The sequence below is a fragment of the Entelurus aequoreus genome, linkage group LG25 (genome assembly GCF_033978785.1).
Source record: "Entelurus aequoreus isolate RoL-2023_Sb linkage group LG25, RoL_Eaeq_v1.1, whole genome shotgun sequence".
Classification (NCBI taxonomy): domain Eukaryota; kingdom Metazoa; phylum Chordata; class Actinopteri; order Syngnathiformes; family Syngnathidae; genus Entelurus; species Entelurus aequoreus.
Window position 1 is genome coordinate 41,016,299 of NC_084755.1, and position 20,000 is coordinate 41,036,298.

The 20,000-nt window shown below is 39.0% G+C and overlaps 1 protein-coding gene across 3 annotated transcripts in view; it reads right to left on the bottom strand.

Moving 5' to 3' along the window:
* LOC133642938 (myosin-10-like) overlaps positions 1-20,000 on the bottom strand; it is a 193,462-nt gene that overhangs the window by 51,966 nt on the left and 121,496 nt on the right. For all 3 annotated transcript variants that reach the window (XM_062037362.1, XM_062037363.1, XM_062037361.1), the window contains 4 exons: positions 17,479-17,652; positions 14,420-14,593; positions 4,557-4,671; positions 813-1,006 (listed from right to left, as the gene is read on the bottom strand). In XM_062037362.1, coding sequence (XP_061893346.1) covers positions 813-1,006; positions 4,557-4,671; positions 14,420-14,593; positions 17,479-17,652 — 657 coding nt within the window. The remainder of the gene's footprint in view (positions 1-812; positions 1,007-4,556; positions 4,672-14,419; positions 14,594-17,478; positions 17,653-20,000) is intronic.

The window sequence follows — 20,000 nt, forward strand, 5'->3', positions numbered from 1 at the left end:
TAATATTTAAACAATTACTGCATTAAAAAAAATTCCTTTACATAGTTAACGAAGAACAACAGGGCAAATTCATGTTACACAGCCGTTATTTCCTGGCAGAAAATACTTCTTCTCAGGTTTCTCTATGTTTACATTTTCACACTTTGCACTATTTTATGAAGCATTTCTTACATATTCCTTCATTTTAAGATCTTATTGTTAAGTGTTCAATGTGATTTTACTATTTTGTTGACATTATTTTCCATGTCTGCTTTTTAAGTGAAAATATTTACATTTAATATATTTTTCTCCTGGTCCTTATTTTCCTTCGGTCATTAAATAATATCAATAGTATTTTAAAAGTTTTCAGCCGTATCGTCTACTTTTTAATGAGTTCCTCAATCTACAGTCTGTTAAAATAGCTTAAATGTAAATGATCTGCCTTTATAAGGAAATCAAGTTTTCGACGAGTGAGGTTAAGAATGTTCACATATTAGAGAATCGGTTCAAGAAAATGGTTACTTTTTGATTAAAAAAAAAGCCTCTTACCCAAAAAAGGGGTTATTCATTGAAAAACAACCCAAAAATGGGTCATAATTTTGAAAACCCAGAAATTGAGTTAAAATGCTTCCCTTATAACACAAAAATTGGGTTGCTCTTCATAAAAATAACTCCAAAATTGAACTTAACACTAGCGACCCATAAATTGGGTTGCCAAAATAACCCAGCATTTTTTAGTGTATGTATCAAAACAGGCTCCACTGAGTTGTCAGCACGATGCAGGGCGCTTCCCCGCCACGGCAAAACTAGCAAGTGGCAGTTGTTCCACTTACCCGCTTGTCGTGGTTGGGGATGATGCAGCGCACAAAGTTGGGGTTGGTGTTCCTGAGCGTGGCCATGAGTTTGGACAGCTGCTCCTTGTACAGCTGGCCCACGGTGCGGAACATACCCTTCTTGGTCTTGTAGGCCGCGCCAAACGCCGTCTCGGTCATGCCGGCCACTTGGTCCAGGCCCACGATTCTGTCCACTAATGAGCACAAGTGTTACAACTTACATTTTTATGTACATGATATTGTTTCATTCACATGAGCAGATCTGCTGTTGCCATGGTGATGAAAACTCCATCAGCTGTCATGACACCAGATAACACACTTGCTAACACGCCAGCTAACACGCTTTTCTCTGAAAATGTGCTGGAACATTTTTTGTTGGTGCCGTTACAGTTTTTAAGTTAATTTTATGTTTTTAACATTCTATAGATTATGTTTTTAACGTTTTATGGTTTTTATGTTTTTAACATTTTATAGTTGGTTTTTAACATTTTATAGATTATGTTTTTAACATTTTATATTTTTTATGTTTTTAACATTTTATAGTTTTTTTTTAACATTTTATAGTTTTAATGATTTTAACATTTTATAGTTTTTATGTTTTTAACATTTTATAGTTTTAATGATTTTACCATTTTATAGTTTTGATGATTTTAACATTTTATAGTTTTGATGATTTTAACATTTTATAGTTTGTTTTTAACATTTTATAATTTTTATGTTTTTAACATTTTATAGTTTTAATGATTTTACCATTTTATAGTTTTGATGATTTTAACATTTTATAGTTTGTTTTTAACATTTTATATTTTTTATGTTTTTAACATTTTATAGTTTGTTTTTAACATTTTATAGTTTTAATGATTTTAACATTTTATAGTTTTTAACATTTTATAGTTTTAATGATTTTACCATTTTATAGTTTTGATGATTTTAACATTTTATAGTTTTGATGATTTTAACATTTTATAGTTTGTTTTTAACATTTTATAGTTTTAATGATTTTAACATTTTATAATTTTTATGTTTTTAATATTTTATAGTTGTAATGATTTTACCATTTTATAGTTTTGATGATTTTAAAATTTTATAGTTTTGATGATTTTAAAATGTTATAGTTTTGATGATTTTAACATTTAATAGTTTGTTTTTAACATTTTATAGTTTTAATGATTTTAACATTTTATAATTTTTATGTTTTTAACATTTTATAGTTTTAATGATTTTACCATTTTATAGTTTTGATGATTTTACCATTTTATAGTTTTGATGATTTTAACATTTTATAGTTTTGATGATTTTAACATTTTATAGTTTTGCTGTTTTTAACATTTTAAAGTTTTGCTGATTTTAACATTTTATAGTTTTGATGATTTTAACGTATTATAGTTTTTAACATTTTATAGGATTTATGTTTTTAACATTTTAAAGATTGTTTTTAACATTTTATAGTTTTTATGTTAACATTTTATAGTTTGTTTTTAACATTTTATAGATTATGTTTTTAACATTTCATAGTTTGTCATTAACATTTTATAGTTTTTATGTTTTTAACATTTTATAGATTATGTTTTTAACATTGTATAGTTTGTTATTAACATTTTATAGTTTTTATGTTTTTAACATTTCATAGATTATATTTTTAACATTGTATAGTTTGTTATTAACATTTTATAGTTTTCAACATTTTATAGATTGTGTTTAACATTTTATTGATTTTATATTTTTTATGTTTATAATGTTTTTAACATTTTATATTTTTGATGATTTTAACATTTTATAGTTTTGATGATTGTAACATTTTATAGTTTAGCATCTTATATTTTTTATGTTTTTAACATTTTATAGTTTTTGTGTTGACATTTTATGGTTTGTTTTTAACATTTTATAGATTGTTTTTGACATTTTATAATTTGTTATTAACATTTTATAGTTTTTATGTTTTTAACATTTTATAATTATGTTTTTAACATTTTATAGTTTTTATGTTTTCAACATTTTATAGATTATGTTTTTAACAATTTATAGATTGTTTTTAACATTTTATAGTTTATTAAAATTTTATAGTTTTTATTTTTTTTAACATTTCATAGATTGTTTTTAACATTTTATAGTTTTGATGATTTTAACATTTTATAGTTTTTAACATTTTATAGTTTTTATGTTATTAACATTTTATAGTTTTTATGTTTTTAACATGCTATAGTTTTTATGTTAACATTTTATAGTTTGTTTTTAACATTTCATAGTTTATGTTTTTAGGTTAACATTTTATAGATTACACCAGATTCCGACCTTTCAACCATCCACCCACACTACTCTTCCAATATCCATCCATCCATTTTTCTACGCAATATATCGAACACAAAACATGTTTTCTATTTCCCAAAATTCCTGGTTTTCCAGGAATTTTCTCCCCATTGACAATGAATGGGCATTATACTTATAGCCTACATTTCTCATCCGATTTGAATCCACACACTCCACTCACCCTGGACAATCAAACTACCATTCAAAGTTTAAAACAAATTCCAGGAATTCCCAGAGATCCCAGTTTTCCAAAGCCCTATTTTCACCTCTTCCTGGAAAGTTTTTGAGTCCACACTTTTCAACCGTTTTTGACCATTCCACCTTCAAAAGTTGGGAGAACAAATGCTCCTTGTTTTGTACAAATTCCCGCTTTTCCAGAAATTCCGAAATACCCATTCTCAATTCAAACTGTTACTACGTCAACATTTTTCAACTGATTCCAAAAAGTCCAAGACAAATATCAATATTTTAAAAACATTCACGGTTTTCGAGAAATTCCCAAATTTCCAGGAAATTCCCATTCAAATAAATGGACTTATTCATATTTTTAAAATGCCCTAAATTCTCGAAATGTTGCACCATTTTCACACCCAATTCTAACCTTTTAAGTATCCACCGACACTACTCTTCCCACATATCGCACGCAAAACATGTTTTCTATTTCCCAAAATTCCCGGTTTTCCCGGAATTTTGTCCCCATTGACAATGAACGGGTATTATACAATCTACACCATATCCCACATTTCTCAACCGATTTGAACAGTTCCAACATCCACACACTCCACTCACCCTGGACATTCAAGCCAGCATGTTTCTCGGTTCTGAAAAATTCCCTGTTTGCCTGGAATTACCAGGAATTCCCCCCTATTGATAATGAATGGGCAATACACAGACCTCTCCATATCTCACATTTCTCACCGGATTCCAACATCCACACACTCCACTCACCCTGGATATTCAAGCCAGCATGTTTCTCGGTTTGCCTGGAATTACCAGGAATTCCCCCCTATTGATAATGAATGGGCAATACACAGACCTCTCCATATCTCACCGGATTCCAACATCCACACACTCCACTCACCCTGGATATTCAAGCATTTCAGTTGGACACACATCGGGCATCCACACGCAATTCCTAGCAGAATTGCAAATTGTAGTTACTAAATAAATCAGAAGTTACTCACTACTTTAGTAGTTCTTTCACTGAATACTCAAGTAGTTTTTTGAATGGCAACTTTTTACTTATACTTGAGTCATATCAGTCTAAAATAACTACTCAAGTAGAATTTTTGGCTGTTCTGCTCACTTTTTTTCCCCACATTTTTCTATCATTGTCCTTTAAATGTGATCCATTTCCTCTTTCATTGTCTTTCACATTCTTCCTTTCATTTCCTTCCCCTCTGAACGAGGGTAACAGACGTCGCTCAGGCATCTCACCGTCTTTCCAGAGTTCGGCCACAAACTTGTCCGTGGACTGGTGCAGCAGCGTGGCCACGTTGTCGTTCAAGGGGTCCATGTTCTTCATCAGCCATTCGTCGGCTTTGTAGTCCACCTGAGAAAACACGTCGGGATCACTCGTCTGCGTGAACCAAGGGTGAGCACCACAGACTGATAAATCACAGGGTGTCGGGGACATTTTTGTAGTTTTCACCTTCAAAACCTGTACAATATTTAGCTATTGTACAGGTTGTGCTGTCTAGAGCTCGGCAGAGTAACCATGTAATACTTTTCCATATCAGTAGGTGGCAGCAGGTAGCTAATTGCTTTGTAGATGTCGGGAACGACGACGATGGTTTGCAGGTAAAAAGGTGTCTAATGTTCAAACCAAAAATAAACAAAAGGCGAGTGCCGCTAAGAAAAGGCATTGAAGCTTAGGGATGGCTATGCAAAACTAAAACTGAACTGGCTGCAAAGTAAACAAACACAGAATGCTGGACTACAGCAAAGACTTACAGCGTGTGGAGCGGACGGCGTCCACAAAGTACATCCGTACATGACATGACAATCAACAACAAAATAGGAGCGCAAGATAAGAAGTAAAACACTACACACAGGACAACAGCAAAAAAGTCCAAATAAGTCAGGGTGTGATGTGACAGGTGGTGACAGTACCTACTTTGAGACAAGAGCTATAGTGATGCATGCTTGGTGATGGTTTGAATTCATATCCAACAATTGCCAGAACGACTTTTTACTGTCAATATCGGCTGCTGAGTTTCATTGTTTAATGTTTTCTGCTGGTGGTGTGCCTCAGGATTTTTTCAAATGAAATTAATTAATTAAATTAGCTAAAAAGCTAGCATGCTTATATATATTTTTTAAACATTTTATAGTTTATGTTTTTAACATTTTGTAATTTACGTTTTTAACATTTGATAGTTTTCATGTTTTTAACATCTTACAGTTTTTATGTTTTTAACATTTGATAGTTTTTATTTTTTTTAACATTTTATAGTTTTTATGTGTTTACCATTTTATAGTTTGTTTTTAACATTTTCTATTTTTTATGTTTTTAACATTTTATATTTTAGCATTTTATAGTTTTTATGTTTTTAACATTTTATAATTTGTTTTTAACATTTTATAGTTTGTTTTTAATATTTTGTAGTTTTTATGTTATTAAAATTTTGTTTTCATGTTTTTCACATTTTATAACTTTTATGTTTTTGACATTTGATAGTTTTTATGTTATTAACATTTTATTGTTTTCATGTTTTTAACATTTAATAGTTTTCATGTTAACATTTTACAGTTTTTATGTTTTTAACATTTTATAGTTTGTTTTTAACATTTGATAGTTTTTATTTTTGTAACATTTTATAGTTTGTTTTTAATAGTGTGTAGTTTGTTTTTAACATTTTATAGTTTTAACATCTTATAGTTTTTATGTTTTTAACATTTTATAGTTTGTTTTTAACATTTTATAGTTTGTTTTTAATATTTTGTAGTTTTTATGTTATTAACATTTTGTTTTCATGTTTTTCACATTTTATAACTTTTATGTTTTTGACATTTGATAGTTTTTATGTTAACATTTTATTGTTTTCATGTTTTTAACATTTAATAGTTTTCATGTTAACATTTTACAGTTTTTATGTTTTTAACATTTTATAGTCTGTTTTTAACATTTGATAGTTTTTATTTTTGTAACATTTTATAGTTTATGTTTTTAATATTTTGTAGTTTGTTTTTAACATTTTATAGTTTTAACATCTTATAGTTTTTATGTTTTTAACATTTTATAGTTTCTTTTTAACATTTTATAGTTTTTATGTTTTTAACATTTTATAGTTTGTTTTTAACATTTTATAGTTTGTTTTTAATATTTTGTGGTTTTTATGTTATTAACATTTTGTTTTCTTGTTTTTGACATTTTATAACTTTTATGTTTTTGACATTGGATAGTTTTTATGTTATTAACATTTTATTGTTTTCATGTTTTTAACATTTAATAGTTTTCATGTTAACATTTTACAGATTTATGTTTTTAACATTTTATAGTTTTTTTTTTAACATTTGATAGTTTTTATTTTTGTAACATTTTATAGTTTGTTTTTAACATTTTGTAGTTTGTTTTTAACATTTTATAGTTTTTAACATCTTATAGTTTTTATGTTTTTAACATTTTATAGTTTGTTTTTAATATTTTATAGTTTTTATGTTTTTAACATTTTATAGTTTGTTTTTAACATTTTATAGTTTGTTTTTAATATTTTGTAGTTTTTATGTTATTAACATTTTGTTTTCTTGTTTTTCACATTTTATAACTTTTATGTTTTTGACATTGGATAGTTTTTATGTTATTAACATTTTATTGTTTTCATGTTTTTAACATTTAATAGTTTTCATGTTAACATTTTACAGATTTATGTTTTTAACATTTTATAGTTTTTTTTAAACATTTGATAGTTTTTATTTTTGTAACATTTTATAGTTTATGTTTTTAACATTTTGTAGTTTGTTTTTAACATTTTATAGTTTTTAACCTCTTATAGTTTTTATGTTTTTAACATTTTATAGTTTGTTTTTAATATTTTATAGTTTTTATGTTTTTAACATTTTATAGTTCTTATCTTAACATTTTATAGATTACACCCGATTCCGACATTTCAACCCTCCACCCACACTACTATATCAAACGCAAAACATGTTTTCTATTTCCCCAAATTCCCGGAACTTTCTCCGCATTGACAATGAATGAGCATTATATAAAAATAAACAAAAGGAGAGTGCAGCTAAGAAAAGGCACTGAAGCTTAGGGATGGCTATGCAAAACTAAAACTGAACTGGTCGCAAAGTAAACAAACACAGAATGCTGGACTACAGCAAAGACTTACAGTGTGGGGAGTGGACGGCGTCCGCAAAGTACATCCGTACATGACATGACAATCAACAAGAAACTAGGAGTGCAAGACAAGAACTAAAACACTACACACAGGAAAACAGCAAAAAACTCAAAATAAGTCAGGGCGTTTCATTTTTTAAAGTTTTCTGCTGGTGGTGTGCCTTTAGGATTTTTTCAAATTAAAAAAATGTGGCCCAGAAAAGGTAGAAAAACACTGTGCTAAATTAGCTAAAAAGCTAGCATGCTTATATTAGACGCTAACGATTGTGAAGCGGGCCGTTGAAAAGCTTAGCTATGGGCCGCACTTTGGACACGCCTGGACTAAACCATGGTACACCGAGCCCCTTGGACACCCCTGGACTAAACCATGGTACACCGAGCCCCTTGGACACCCCTGGACTAAACCATGGTACACAGAGCCCCTTGGACACCCCTGGACTAAACCATGGTACACCGAGCCCCTTGGACACGCCTGGACTAAACCATGGTACACCGAGCCCCTTGGACACCCCTGGACTAAACCATGGTACACCGAGCCCCTTGGACACCCCTGGACTAAACCATGGTACAACGAGCCCCTTGGACACCCCTGGACTAAACCATGGTACACCGAGCCCCTTGGACACGCCTGGACTAAACCATGGTACACCGAGCCCCTTGGACACCCCTGGACTAAACCATGGCACACTGAGCCCCTTGGACACCCCTGGACCAAACCATGGTACACCGAGCCCCTTGGACACCCCTGGACCAAACCATGGTACGCCGAGCCCCTTGGACACCCCTGGACTAAACCAGGGTACACCGAGCCCCTTGGACACGCCTGGACTAAACCATGGTACACCGAGCCCCTTGGACACCCCTGAACTAAACCATGGTACACAGAGCCCCTTGGACACCCCTGGACTAAACCATGGTACACAGAGCCCCTTGGACACCCCTGGACTAAACCATGGTACACCGAGCCCCTTGGACACGCCTGGACTAAACCATGGTACACCGAGCCCCTTGGACACGCCTGGACTAAACCATGGTACACCGAGCCCCTTGGACACGCCTGAACCAAACCATGGTACACCGAGCCCCTTGGACACGCCTGGACTAAACCATGGTACACCGAGCCCCTTGGACACGCCTGAACCAAACCATTGTACACCGAGCCCCTTGGACACGCCTGGACTAAACCATGGTACACCGAGCCCCTTGGACACCCCTGGACTAAACCATGGTACACCGAGCCCCTTGGACACCCCTGGACTAAACCATAATACACAGAGCCCATTGGACACGCCTGAACTAAACCATGGTACACCGAGCCCCTTGGACACGCCTGAACCAAACCATGGTACACCGAGCCCCTTGGACACGCCTGGACTAAACCATGGTACACCGAGCCCCTTGGACACGCCTGAACCAAACCATTGTACACCGAGCCCCTTGGACACGCCTGGACTAAACCATGGTACACCGAGCCCCTTGGACACCCCTGGACTAAACCATGGTACACCGAGCCCCTTGCACACCCCTGGACTAAACCATAATACACCGAGCCCATTGGACACGCCTGAACTAAACCATGGTACACCGAGCCCCTTGGACACCCCTGGACTAAACCATAATACACTGAGCCCCTTAGACACCCCTGGACTAAACCATGGTACACCGAGCCCCTTGGAAAACAGTCTTTTGCTGTGATTGACAGGCCGGTGTCCCCCCCAGGGACCACATGGGGTCTGGTCTGGTCGTGCCACGCTAATGGGATTAGTCTAACACCGTGAGGCCAACAGAGTACAAGTCTTTGACACGGTGAGGAACCTGAGATGAGGAATGTCGGCCCCCCCATCTGGCTTTCATCAAACTCCGGCTGTTTTTCACATATTTTCCTCCGGAGGATTTATTTGAACAAGTTGAAATGTAACGCCGCCTCCTGGTGTTTGTCATGGCGGGCTCCAGGAGCTGGACTCCAGGAGCTGTACCCCAGGAGATGGACTCCAGGAGCTGGACTCCAGGAGATGGACTCCAGGAGCTGGACTCCAGGAGCTGGACTCCAGGAGCTGGACTCCAGGAGTTGGACTCCAGGAGCTGGACTCCAGGAGCTGGACTCCAGGAGCTGGACTCCAGGAGTTGGACTCCAGGAGCTGGACTCCAGGAGCTGGACTCCAGGAGCTGGACTCCAGGAGTTGGACTCCAGGAGCTGGACTCCAGGAGCTGGACTCCAGGAGCTGGACTCCAGGAGCTGGACTCCAGGAGCTGGACTCCAGGAGCTGGACTCCAGGAGCTGGACTCCAGGAGCTGGACTCCAGGAGCTGGACTCCAGGAGCTGGACCCCAGGAGCTGGACTCCAGGAGCTGGACTCCAGGAGCTGGACCCCAGGAGCTGGACCCGTGCTCCCCGCTGGCCCCACTCGTAAAGATGCGAGACCAGCAGAGATGGCGCTAGCTCAACCTCATTTCAGCTTCTCCCATATTCATTTGGACGCTTAGCGTTTTCCCAAAAGGTGGCAACTTGTGTTACGTAACCAGATGTGAGGATCCTCTAGCAGCACAACAACATGAAGAATACAAGTATGTGCATAGCACAGGTGTCAAACTCGTCCTGTAAACAAACACAATTAAATATATACATACTAGGGTTGTACGGTATCGCGGTACTAGTATAGTATCGCGGTACTAATGAATCAAAACTGGTACTATACTCTGTTTGAAAAGTACCGATTAGCAATATTTTTCTTTCTTTTGTTTAACGGGCATGACGGCGCGTCGTCACGTCGTGACGTTGCTGGTTTTATGAGCAGAGGAGCATGTTCGGCAGCGCTTTTCTACTCCCATGGATTCTTCATTCATCACTCCAAGTTTTACAATATAACTAAAACTATTCTTACTTACTAAAGTGTCCCATGTGTGATGTCTGTAGGAGTGTTTTCATGCATATTTGTACGTGCTATCGTAATGTATTGAAGCTAGCGTCGTTAGATTAGCTAATATGCTAACAAGTTTACGAGTGTCTGTGTTAGTATTGTTAACCTACATTCTTTTTGTATTGTTTCACTTTCACAAATTCCTCAGTAAATTCACCAAAACGTCAGCGTGGAGTTATTGAGTCTGTTTAGCTGATTGGAGAGCTAGCTTGCGCAGCTAGTGGGTCCATGACCATGACTGACGTTTTGTTTGATCAGCCGTTTTACTGCCATGTTAATTGTGATCAATTAAGGTATGTAAATAAACATTTTAAAAATATTTCTGTGTAAATAACTCATTTCATAAGTGTGTTCTGTCTTCAAGCCATCCATAACGGTTCTACTCGTATGGATTCTTCATTCATCACCCCAAGCGTCGTTTGTAAGTTTTACAATATAACTAAAACTATTCCTACTTACTAAAGCGTCCCATGTGTGATGTCTGTAGGAGTGTTTTCATGCATATTTGTACCTGCTATTGTAATGTAATCAAGCTAGCGTTGTTAGCATTAGCTAATATGCTAACACATTTACAAGTGTCTGTGTTAGTATTATTAACTTACAATGACATTCTAACAAAATTCCTCAGTAAATTCACCAAAACGTCACCGTGGAGTTATTGAGTCTGTTTAGCTGATTGGAGAGCTAGCTTGCGCGGCTAGCGGGTCCATGACCATGACTGACGTTTTGTTTGATCAGCCGTTTTACTGCCGTCTAACAGACATCGTTTGTAAACAATTAAGGGATGTAAATAAACATTTACAGAATCTTTCTGTGTAGAGAAGAGGACTCCTCCTCGTTTCTTGTCTCTGCGTTCATCTCCTCTTGTTGCTTGCATGCCTCAAATACTCGGGTTTGTTATTGTAGCAACATGGTTGTTAACGTTTGGGAGGGACTTTTGTATGCGTGTGTTGTGAGAATGAGATATTTTTAGGTGTTCTTTTTTTAATCCATAGTCATGTCTAAAGCAGCTAGTCTTCTCCTGACCTCCTTGCTTTTATCTTATGTCCGCTAGTAAACTCTTTGTTTAGACTTAGACAAACGTTATTGATCCACAAGGGAAATTGTTCCACCCAGTAGCTCAGTTACAAAGGATAATAAACAAAGGGCCGGCTGCTCAACTGATCAAAGCCAAAAATAAAACGTCTTGAAAAGAAAAAGAGAAGTAACGAAAACACATAAAAGCGCCTAAGAACCATAATTAGTGGTTAATGGAAAAGATAAGTGATTAAAGAAAAAGCAAGAAAAATTGAGAAGAATACTACAAATAAAGTAAAATGAAGGAACTCAAAGGAGCTACTGTGATGTGCTGCCACTCTTTCAGGTGCAGCAAAGTGGGCTCACAGAACTGTTTTGGCCAGTTCCTTATCTGTTTCGAAGAAGCAGCTGCGCTCCTTTCTGTGCGGGAGGGGCTGTTTTGGCCAGTTCCTTATCTGTTTCGAAGAAGCTGCCGCGCTCCTTTCTAGGCGGGAGGGGCTGTTTTGGCCAGTTCCTTATCTGTTTCGAAGAAGCAGCTGCGCTCCTTTCTAGGCGGGAGGGGCTGTTTTGGCCAGTTCCTTATCTGTTTCGAAGAAGCAGCTGCGCTCCTTTCTAGGCGGGAGGGGCTGTTTTGGCCAGTTCCTTATCTGTTTCGAAGAAGCAGCTGCGCTCCTTTCTAGGCGGGAGGGGCTGTTTTGGCCAGTTCCTTATCTGTTTCGAAGAAGCAGCTGCGCTCCTTTCTAGGCGGGAGGGGCTGTTTTGGCCAGTTCCTTATCTGTTTCGAAGAAGCAGCTGCGCTCCTTTCTGGGCGGGAGGGGCTGTTTTGGCCAGTTCCTTATCTGTTTCGAAGAAGCAGCTGCGCTCCTTACTAGGCGGGAGGGGCTGTTTTGGCCAGTTCCCTATCTGTTTCGAAGAAGCAGCCGCGCTCCTTTCTAGGCGGGAGGGGCTGTTTTGGCCAGTTCCTTATCTGTTTCGAAGAAGCAGCTGCGCTCCTTTCTAGGCGGGAGGGTCTGTTTTGGCCAGTTCCTTATCTGTTTCGAAGAAGCAGCTGCGCTCCTTTCTGGGCGGGAGGGGCTGTTTTGGCCAGTTCCTTATCTGTTTCGAAGAAGCAGCTGCGCTCCTTTCTGGGCGAGAGGGGCTGTTTTGGCCAGTTCCTTATCTGTTTCGAGGAAGCAGCTGCGCTCCTTTCTAGGCGGGAGGGACTGTTTTGGCCAGTTCCTTATCTGTTTCGAAGAAGCAGCTGCGCTCCTTTATAGGCGGGAGGGGCTGTTTTGGCCAGTTCCTTATCTGTTTCGAAGAAGCAGCTGTGCTCCTTTCTAGGCGGGAGGGGCTGTTTTGGCCAGTTCCTTATCTGTTTCGAAGAAGCAGCTGCGCTCCTTTCTAGGCGGGAGGGACTGTTTTGGCCAGTTCCTTATCTGTTTCGAAGAAGCAGCTGCGCTCCTTTATAGGCGGGAGGGGCTGTTTTGGCCAGTTCCTTATCTGTTTCGAAGAAGCAGCTGTGCTCCTTTCTAGGCGGGAGGGGCTGTTTTGGCCAGTTCCTTATCTGTTTCGAAGAAGCAGCTGCGCTCCTTTCTAGGCGGGAGGGGCTGTTTTGGCCAGTTCCTTATCTGTTTCGAAGAAGCAGCTGCGCTCCTTTCTAGGCGGGAGGGGCTGTTTTGGCCAGTTCCTTATCTGTTTCGAAGAAGCAGCTGCGCTCCTTTCTGGGCGGGAGGGGCTGTTTTGGCCAGTTCCTTATCTGTTTCGAAGAAGCAGCTGCGCTCCTTTCTGGGCGGGAGGGGCTGTTTTGGCCAGTTCCTTATCTGTTTCGAAGAAGCAGCTGCGCTCCTTTCTAGGCGGGAGGGGCTGTTTTGGCCAGTTCCTTATCTGTTTCGAAGAAGCAGCTGCGCTCCTTTCTAGGCGGGAGGGGCTGTTTTGGCCAGTTCCTTATCTGTTTCTAAGAAGCAGCTGCGCTCCTTTCTAGGCGGGAGGGGCTGTTTTGGCCAGTTCCTTATCTGTTTCGAAGAAGCAGCTGCGCTCCTTTCTGGGCGGGAGGGGCTGTTTTGGCCAGTTCCTTATCTGTTTCGAAGAAGCAGCTGCGCTCCTTTCTAGGCGGGAGGGGCTGTTTTGGCCAGTTCCTTATCTGTTTCGAAGAAGCAGCTGCGCTCCTTTCTAGGCGGGAGGGGCTGTTTTGGCCAGTTCCTTATCTGTTTCGAAGAAGCTGCCGCGCTCCTTTCTAGGCGGGAGGGGCTGTTTTGGCCAGTTCCTTATCTGTTTCAAAGAAGCAGCTGCGCTCCTTTCTGGGCGGGAGGGGCTGTTTTGGCCAGTTCCTTATCTGTTTCGAAGAAGCTGCCGCGCTCCTTTCTAGGCGGGAGGGGTTGTTTTGGCCAGTTCCTTATCTGTTTCGAAGAAGCTGCCGCGCTCCTTTCTAGGCGGGAGGGGCTGTTTTGGCCAGTTCCTTATCTGTTTCGAAGAAGCAGCAGCGCTCCTTTCTAGGCGGGAGGGGCTGTTTTGGCCAGTTCCTTATCTGTTTCGAAGAAGCAGCTGCGCTCCTTTCTAGGCGGGAGGGGCTGTTTTGGCCAGTTCCTTATCTGTTTCGAAGAAGCAGCTGCGCTCCTTTCTAGGCGGGAGGGGCTGTTTTGGCCAGTTCCTTATCTGTTTCGAAGAAGCAGCTGCGCTCCTTTCTAGGCGGGAGGGGCTGTTTCTGACTCTTTTTGTTTGGGTTCAGACCTCGCTTGCTGATGCTATGGTTGCGTTGTAAGGGCTGGTCTCCTGAAGCTTCAGTAAAACTTGGCCAAGTACTATTCTGTCTCCGGGGTCCTTTTTACTCAACATATATGTCATCCAACAGAACTTGGGAGAGACCAGTGGGTTTTATTCCCTGAGAGCAAGACTGGTACGCTTCAAAGTGTGTATTTTTTTGGACTAAAATATGGACTTTTGTGGAGGATAAAACCAATTATTCATGTTTACCGGGAACTCTGCTTCACTATACAAACTTTTCCACTTCCAAAGTTTGTACATAGAAGATATATGCATACGCACCTTCCCTGCGTAGTGGATTATGCAGAAGTCGGCTTTGTCCTTCAGCTGACGGGGCTTCTGGAACTTGGTGTGCGTGCCTTGCTCCTGGAGCACCTTGTCCACGAAGGTCTTGTCCGTGGCTTTGGGGAACCAGCACTCTTCATCCAGCAGGGCCAGAATCCCAGGGGGGTTGTTCTGTGGGGCGGGACAGGAAGCAGTTTCAGGACAAACAGAGTGAAATGGAAGTGAAAAAACTCTTTAACTTCGGGCAGTTAACTATTTGACATGGTGAGTAACTCCAACATGGACACTTCAAGAACAGTGCTGGTTAGACGAGGACAATTCATCACATTTTAATTTCGATTATGGCTTCTCACGATTGTGAAAATATAACAATCGGACAAAAATATTACGTTCGTGCAAATTCTTGTGACGGTGAAATACGGTTGCTACTTTTTATTCGTCACAACACAAGCATGTAGGGTTGTACTGGTACTAGTATAGTACCTCCATACTAATGAATCATATTCGGTACTATACCGCCTCTAAAAAGTATCGGTTCCCCCGCCCCTTTTTTTCTTTAACGGGCATGGCGGCGCTTCGTCATGTGGTGACATTGCTGGTTTTACGAGCAGAGGAGCATGTTGGGCAGCGCACACACACAGAGTACTTACAAGCAGACACAGTGTGTAGACAGAAAAGGGAGAATGGACGCATTTTGGTGTAAAAAGTCAAGATAAAGGTGAAGTTATAACACTGAAACACCCTCAGGAAGAGCTGCTTTAAGACATGGCTAGTCGGCAGTGTTTTAGCTACTTCTAAATCACTAATCCTGGCCTCCATGGCGACAAATAAAGTACGTTTCTTACAAGTAGCATTATCACTGGAGGACGAGGAATAGCTAAACATGCTTCACTACACACCGTAGGAGGATACAATAGCTCACCGCCGTCACAATGTAAACAAATGCCATGGGTGGATCTACACCTGACATCCACTGTAATGATACCAAGTACAAGAGCGTATCTAGTCGATACTACTCTGATTACATCGATATTTTTTGGCATCACAACATCTTCTTTCGTTTTTTTTAACTGTATATTATGTTTATAAAGTCAGTAAATACGTCCCTGGACACATGAGGACTTTGAATATGACCAATGTATGATCCTATAACTACTTGGTATCACATCCATACCTAAATGTGTGGTATCATCCAAAACTAATGTCAAGTATCAAAGAAGAGAAGAATAAGTGATTATTACATTTGAACAGAAGTGTAGATAGAACATGTTCAAACAGAAAATAAGCAGATATTAACAGTAAATGAACAAGTAGATGAATAACCCATTTTTTACAGTTTGTCCCTCATAATGTTTACAAAATAATAGGTGTATAAATGACACAATATGTTACTGCAGACTAATTAGGAGTCTTTGTTTGTTTACTTACTACTAAAAGACAAGTTGTCTAGTATGTTCACTATTTTATTTAAGGTCTAAATGACAATAATAAACATATGTTTCATGTACACTAACATTTTTTGTTACAATAAAGACAATAATGACGTTTTTTGTGGTCCCCTTTATTTAGAAAAGTATGGAAATACATTTTGGTAGCGGTACATTATCACTGGAGGAGTAGAGGAAAAGTCATGGCTAGGCATGTTATGCACGCACAGGATGACATAAGCCGCTAAAGTTTGGATGTAAAGGAGAGGTGATCAATGCAGATGTCGATACTATGTAAAGGAGAGGTGATCAATGCAGATGTCGATACTATTGACAACTGCGAAGGTCCTATTGTAACTGCTTCGCCTTTTTGAGTAGAAATTGCTAGTCGCCATGGCCAACAGGCCCGGCCCTAACCAATCTGGCGCCCTAGGCAAGATTTTAGGTGGCGCCCCCCCCCCCCCCCCCCCACATCGGCAGTGAAGTGTATATACTCACAAGAAACCCAATAGCTTTGTCTTTGACCTTTTTTTTTTTACTTAAAGAAAGCAAATTAACAATCAGAATAGTTAACAAGATAAAAAAAAATGTGGATAAATAAATGAATACAAAAAATAAAAAATGAATATATGAAATACAATATTTTTTACATACGTAAACACAAAATAAAAGGTGTCAACAAGTTGCATAAAATAAATTAAAAATACAATATAAATAAGGCACTGCACAAAACAAGATATCAAACCAGTATGACTTTAACAACTATATTACAAAAAAAGGGGATCCTATTTGTGCTTTTTAATATTGCATTAACTAGAATGTCTGTACACCAGGGAGTACTGTAATTACCTAACGTTACATTATTATTTTCCATAACAATTTAGCCCCCTCCACAATATTAACCCGACGTTAAAACAGAACTAGCTATTTATTGATGAGCAATTGCCGAATCATGTAACATTAGCTTAATGCTAAAAAGCCAGGTTACTATGACATTCTGTAACAGACAAATAATTTCATGTAGGCTAACGTTACCTACCTGCTACCTCCTGTCTTTTTCTCGTTTCTCCTCTTCCTTTCTCTTTTTTCTTCCCTGGGCACCTGACAGTTTTGGCCGTTTTGACACCTTGTGTTGATTTTTTGATGTGGTGACGTCCAAAAAGACTCATGATACGGGAAGGGAGGGGGCGCAGTGTGCGGGGGAGGGGGGGGGGGGGGGCGTAATGTTGTAACAAATAATATTTATATTAAATAGGCTTTACTTTGCATTTTAATTAACGTGGGATTATTTTATGTATTTAGAAATAATCGTTTTTTTTTCCTCCGACATTTGTGGCACTGGCGTGGCGCCCCCTGATGGACGGCACCCTTAGCATTTGCCTATACGGCCTATGCCACGGGCCGGCCCTGATGGCCAATCAGTGATTGTCAACCTGAGGTACAACATGGCTCCATTTAGTGGGACGCCAAAGAATCCATTAATCAAATATTCCAACACGGTGTTACTGTTCAAATTGGGTGGAATGATCCAGTGGCCAAAATATTGAACATAAAAACATTTCCAGTTCTATACTCCATTGTCAAAGCATGGGGTCGGGACCAGAGGCCAGGAACCAGCACAGTACTCACCGGCCTCTCGATCAGGTCTATGCAAGGCTGCAGGTCCAGACCGAAGTCGATGAAGCTCCACTCGATGCCCTCCCTCTGGTACTCCTCCTGCTCCAGGATGAACATGGTGTGGTTGAAGAGCTGCTGCAGCTTCTCGTTGGTGTAGTTGATGCACAGCTGCTCGAAGGAGTTCAGCTTCAAATCAAACAGCGGTCCAGTTAGGTCACAATGGCGCAAGAAAAACAACAGAAATTCAGCTACTTTTTGCCAACACTTTGAGCCCTGCGGCTTATAAAACGGTCCGGCTAATTTATGGATTTTTCTTCGCTGACAGCCATGATGCAAAATCTTTATAAAAAAATAATAATAAAAAAAGTATAATAAAATAAATAAAATAAAATTATAAAAAAATAAATAGTAAATAAATATTATATATTTATTGTTTGTGCTACGGCGCCATCTTTTAGACAAGCTAGCTTACTGAAAATACTGCATTGCCCTTCTGTTCAACCGGAAGTAGAAGTGTCGTTTGGTCTCCTAGCCGTCCATAGCGTTTCTACTCGTATGTATTCTTCATTCATCTCTTGTAAGTTTTACAATATAACTAAAACAATTCTTACTTACTAAAGCATCCCATGTGTGATGTCTGTAGGAGTGTTTTCATGCATATTTGCACCTGCTATCGTAATTTAATGAAGCTAGCGTCGTTAGCGAATATGCTAACACATTTACTAGTGTCTGTGTTAGTATTATTAGCTTACAATGGCATTTTTTTTTTGCATTGTTTCAGTTTTCTAAATTCACCAAAACATCAACGTGAATTTATTGAGTCTGTTTAGCTGATTGGAGAGCTAGCTTGCGCAAGCTAGTGGGTCCATGACCATGACTTCTGTAACCCTAACCCGAGTTCGCTCACTGAAAGTACTGCAGTGCTGCGTTGCTCTTCTGTTCAACCGGAAGTAGAAGTGCCGTTTGGTCTTCCAGCCATCCATAGCGTTTCTACTCGTATGGATTTTTCATTCAACCCTCAGTTTTACAATATAACTAAAACTATTCTTACTTACTAAAGTGTCCCATGTGTGATGTCTGTAGGAGTGTGTTCATGCATATTTGTACATGCTATCGTAATGTAACAACGCTAGCGTCGTTAGCATTAGCTAAAATGCTAACACGTTTACGCGTGTTTGTGTTAGTATTATTAACTTACATTCATTTTTGTATTGTTTCAGTTTCACAAATTCCTCAGTAAATTCACCAAAACGTCACCGTGGAGTTATTGAGTCCGTTTAGCTGATTGGAGAGCTAGCTCGCGCAAGCTAGTGGGTCCATGACCATGACTTCTGTAACCCTAACCCGAGTTCGCTCACTGAAAGTACCGCAGTGCTGCGTTGCTCTTCTGTTCAACCGGAAGTAGAAGTGCCGTTTGGTCTTCCAGCCGTCCATAGCGAACCTACTCGTATGGATTTTTCATTCAACCCTCAGTTTTACAATATAACTAAAACTATTCTTACTTACTAAAGTGTCCCATGTGCGATGTCTGTAGGAGTGTTTTCATGCACATTTGTACGTGATATCGTAATGTAACAGCGCTAGCGTCGTTAGCATTAGCTAATATGCTAACACGTTTACGTGTGTTTGTGTTAGTATTATTAACTTACATTAATTTTTGTATTGTTTCAGTTTCACAAATTCCTCAGTAAATTCACCAAAACGTCACCGTGGAGTTATTGAGTCCCTTTAGCTGATTGGAGAGCTAGCTTGCGCAAGCTAGTGGGTCCATGACCATGACTTCTGTAACCCTAACCAGAGTTCGCTCACTGAAAGTACCGCAGTGCTGCGTTGCTCTTCTGTTCAACCGGAAGTAGAAGTGCCGTTTGGTCTTCCAGCCGTCCATAGCGAACCTACTCGTATGGATTTTTCATTCAACCCTCAGTATTACAATATAACTAAAACTATTCATACTTACTAAAGCGTCCCATGTGTGATGTCTGTAGGAGTGTGTTCATGCATATTTGTACCTGCTATTGTAATGTAATCAAGCTAGCATCGTTAGCATTAGCTAAAATGCTAACACGTTTACGCGTGTTTGTGTTAGTATTATTAACTTACATTAATTTTTGTATTGTTTCAGTTTCACAAATTCCTCAGTAAATTCACCAAAACGTCACCTTGGAGTTATTGAGTCCGTTTAGCTGATTGGAGAGCTAGCTCGCGCAAGCTAGTGGGTCCATGACCATGAGTTCTGTAACCCTAAACCGAGTTTGCTCACTGAAAGTACCGCAGTGCTGCGTTGCTCTTCTGTTCAACCGGAAGTAGAAGTGCCGTTTGGTCTTCCAGCCGTCCATAGCGAATCTACTCGTATGGATTTTTCATTCAACCCTCAGTTTTACAATATAACTAAAACTATTCTTACTTACTAAAGTGTCCCATGTGTGATGTCTGTAGGAGTGTTTTCATGCACATTTGTACATGATATCGTAATGTAACAACGCTAGCGTCGTTAGCATTAGCTAAAATGCTAACACGTTTACGCGTGTTTGTGT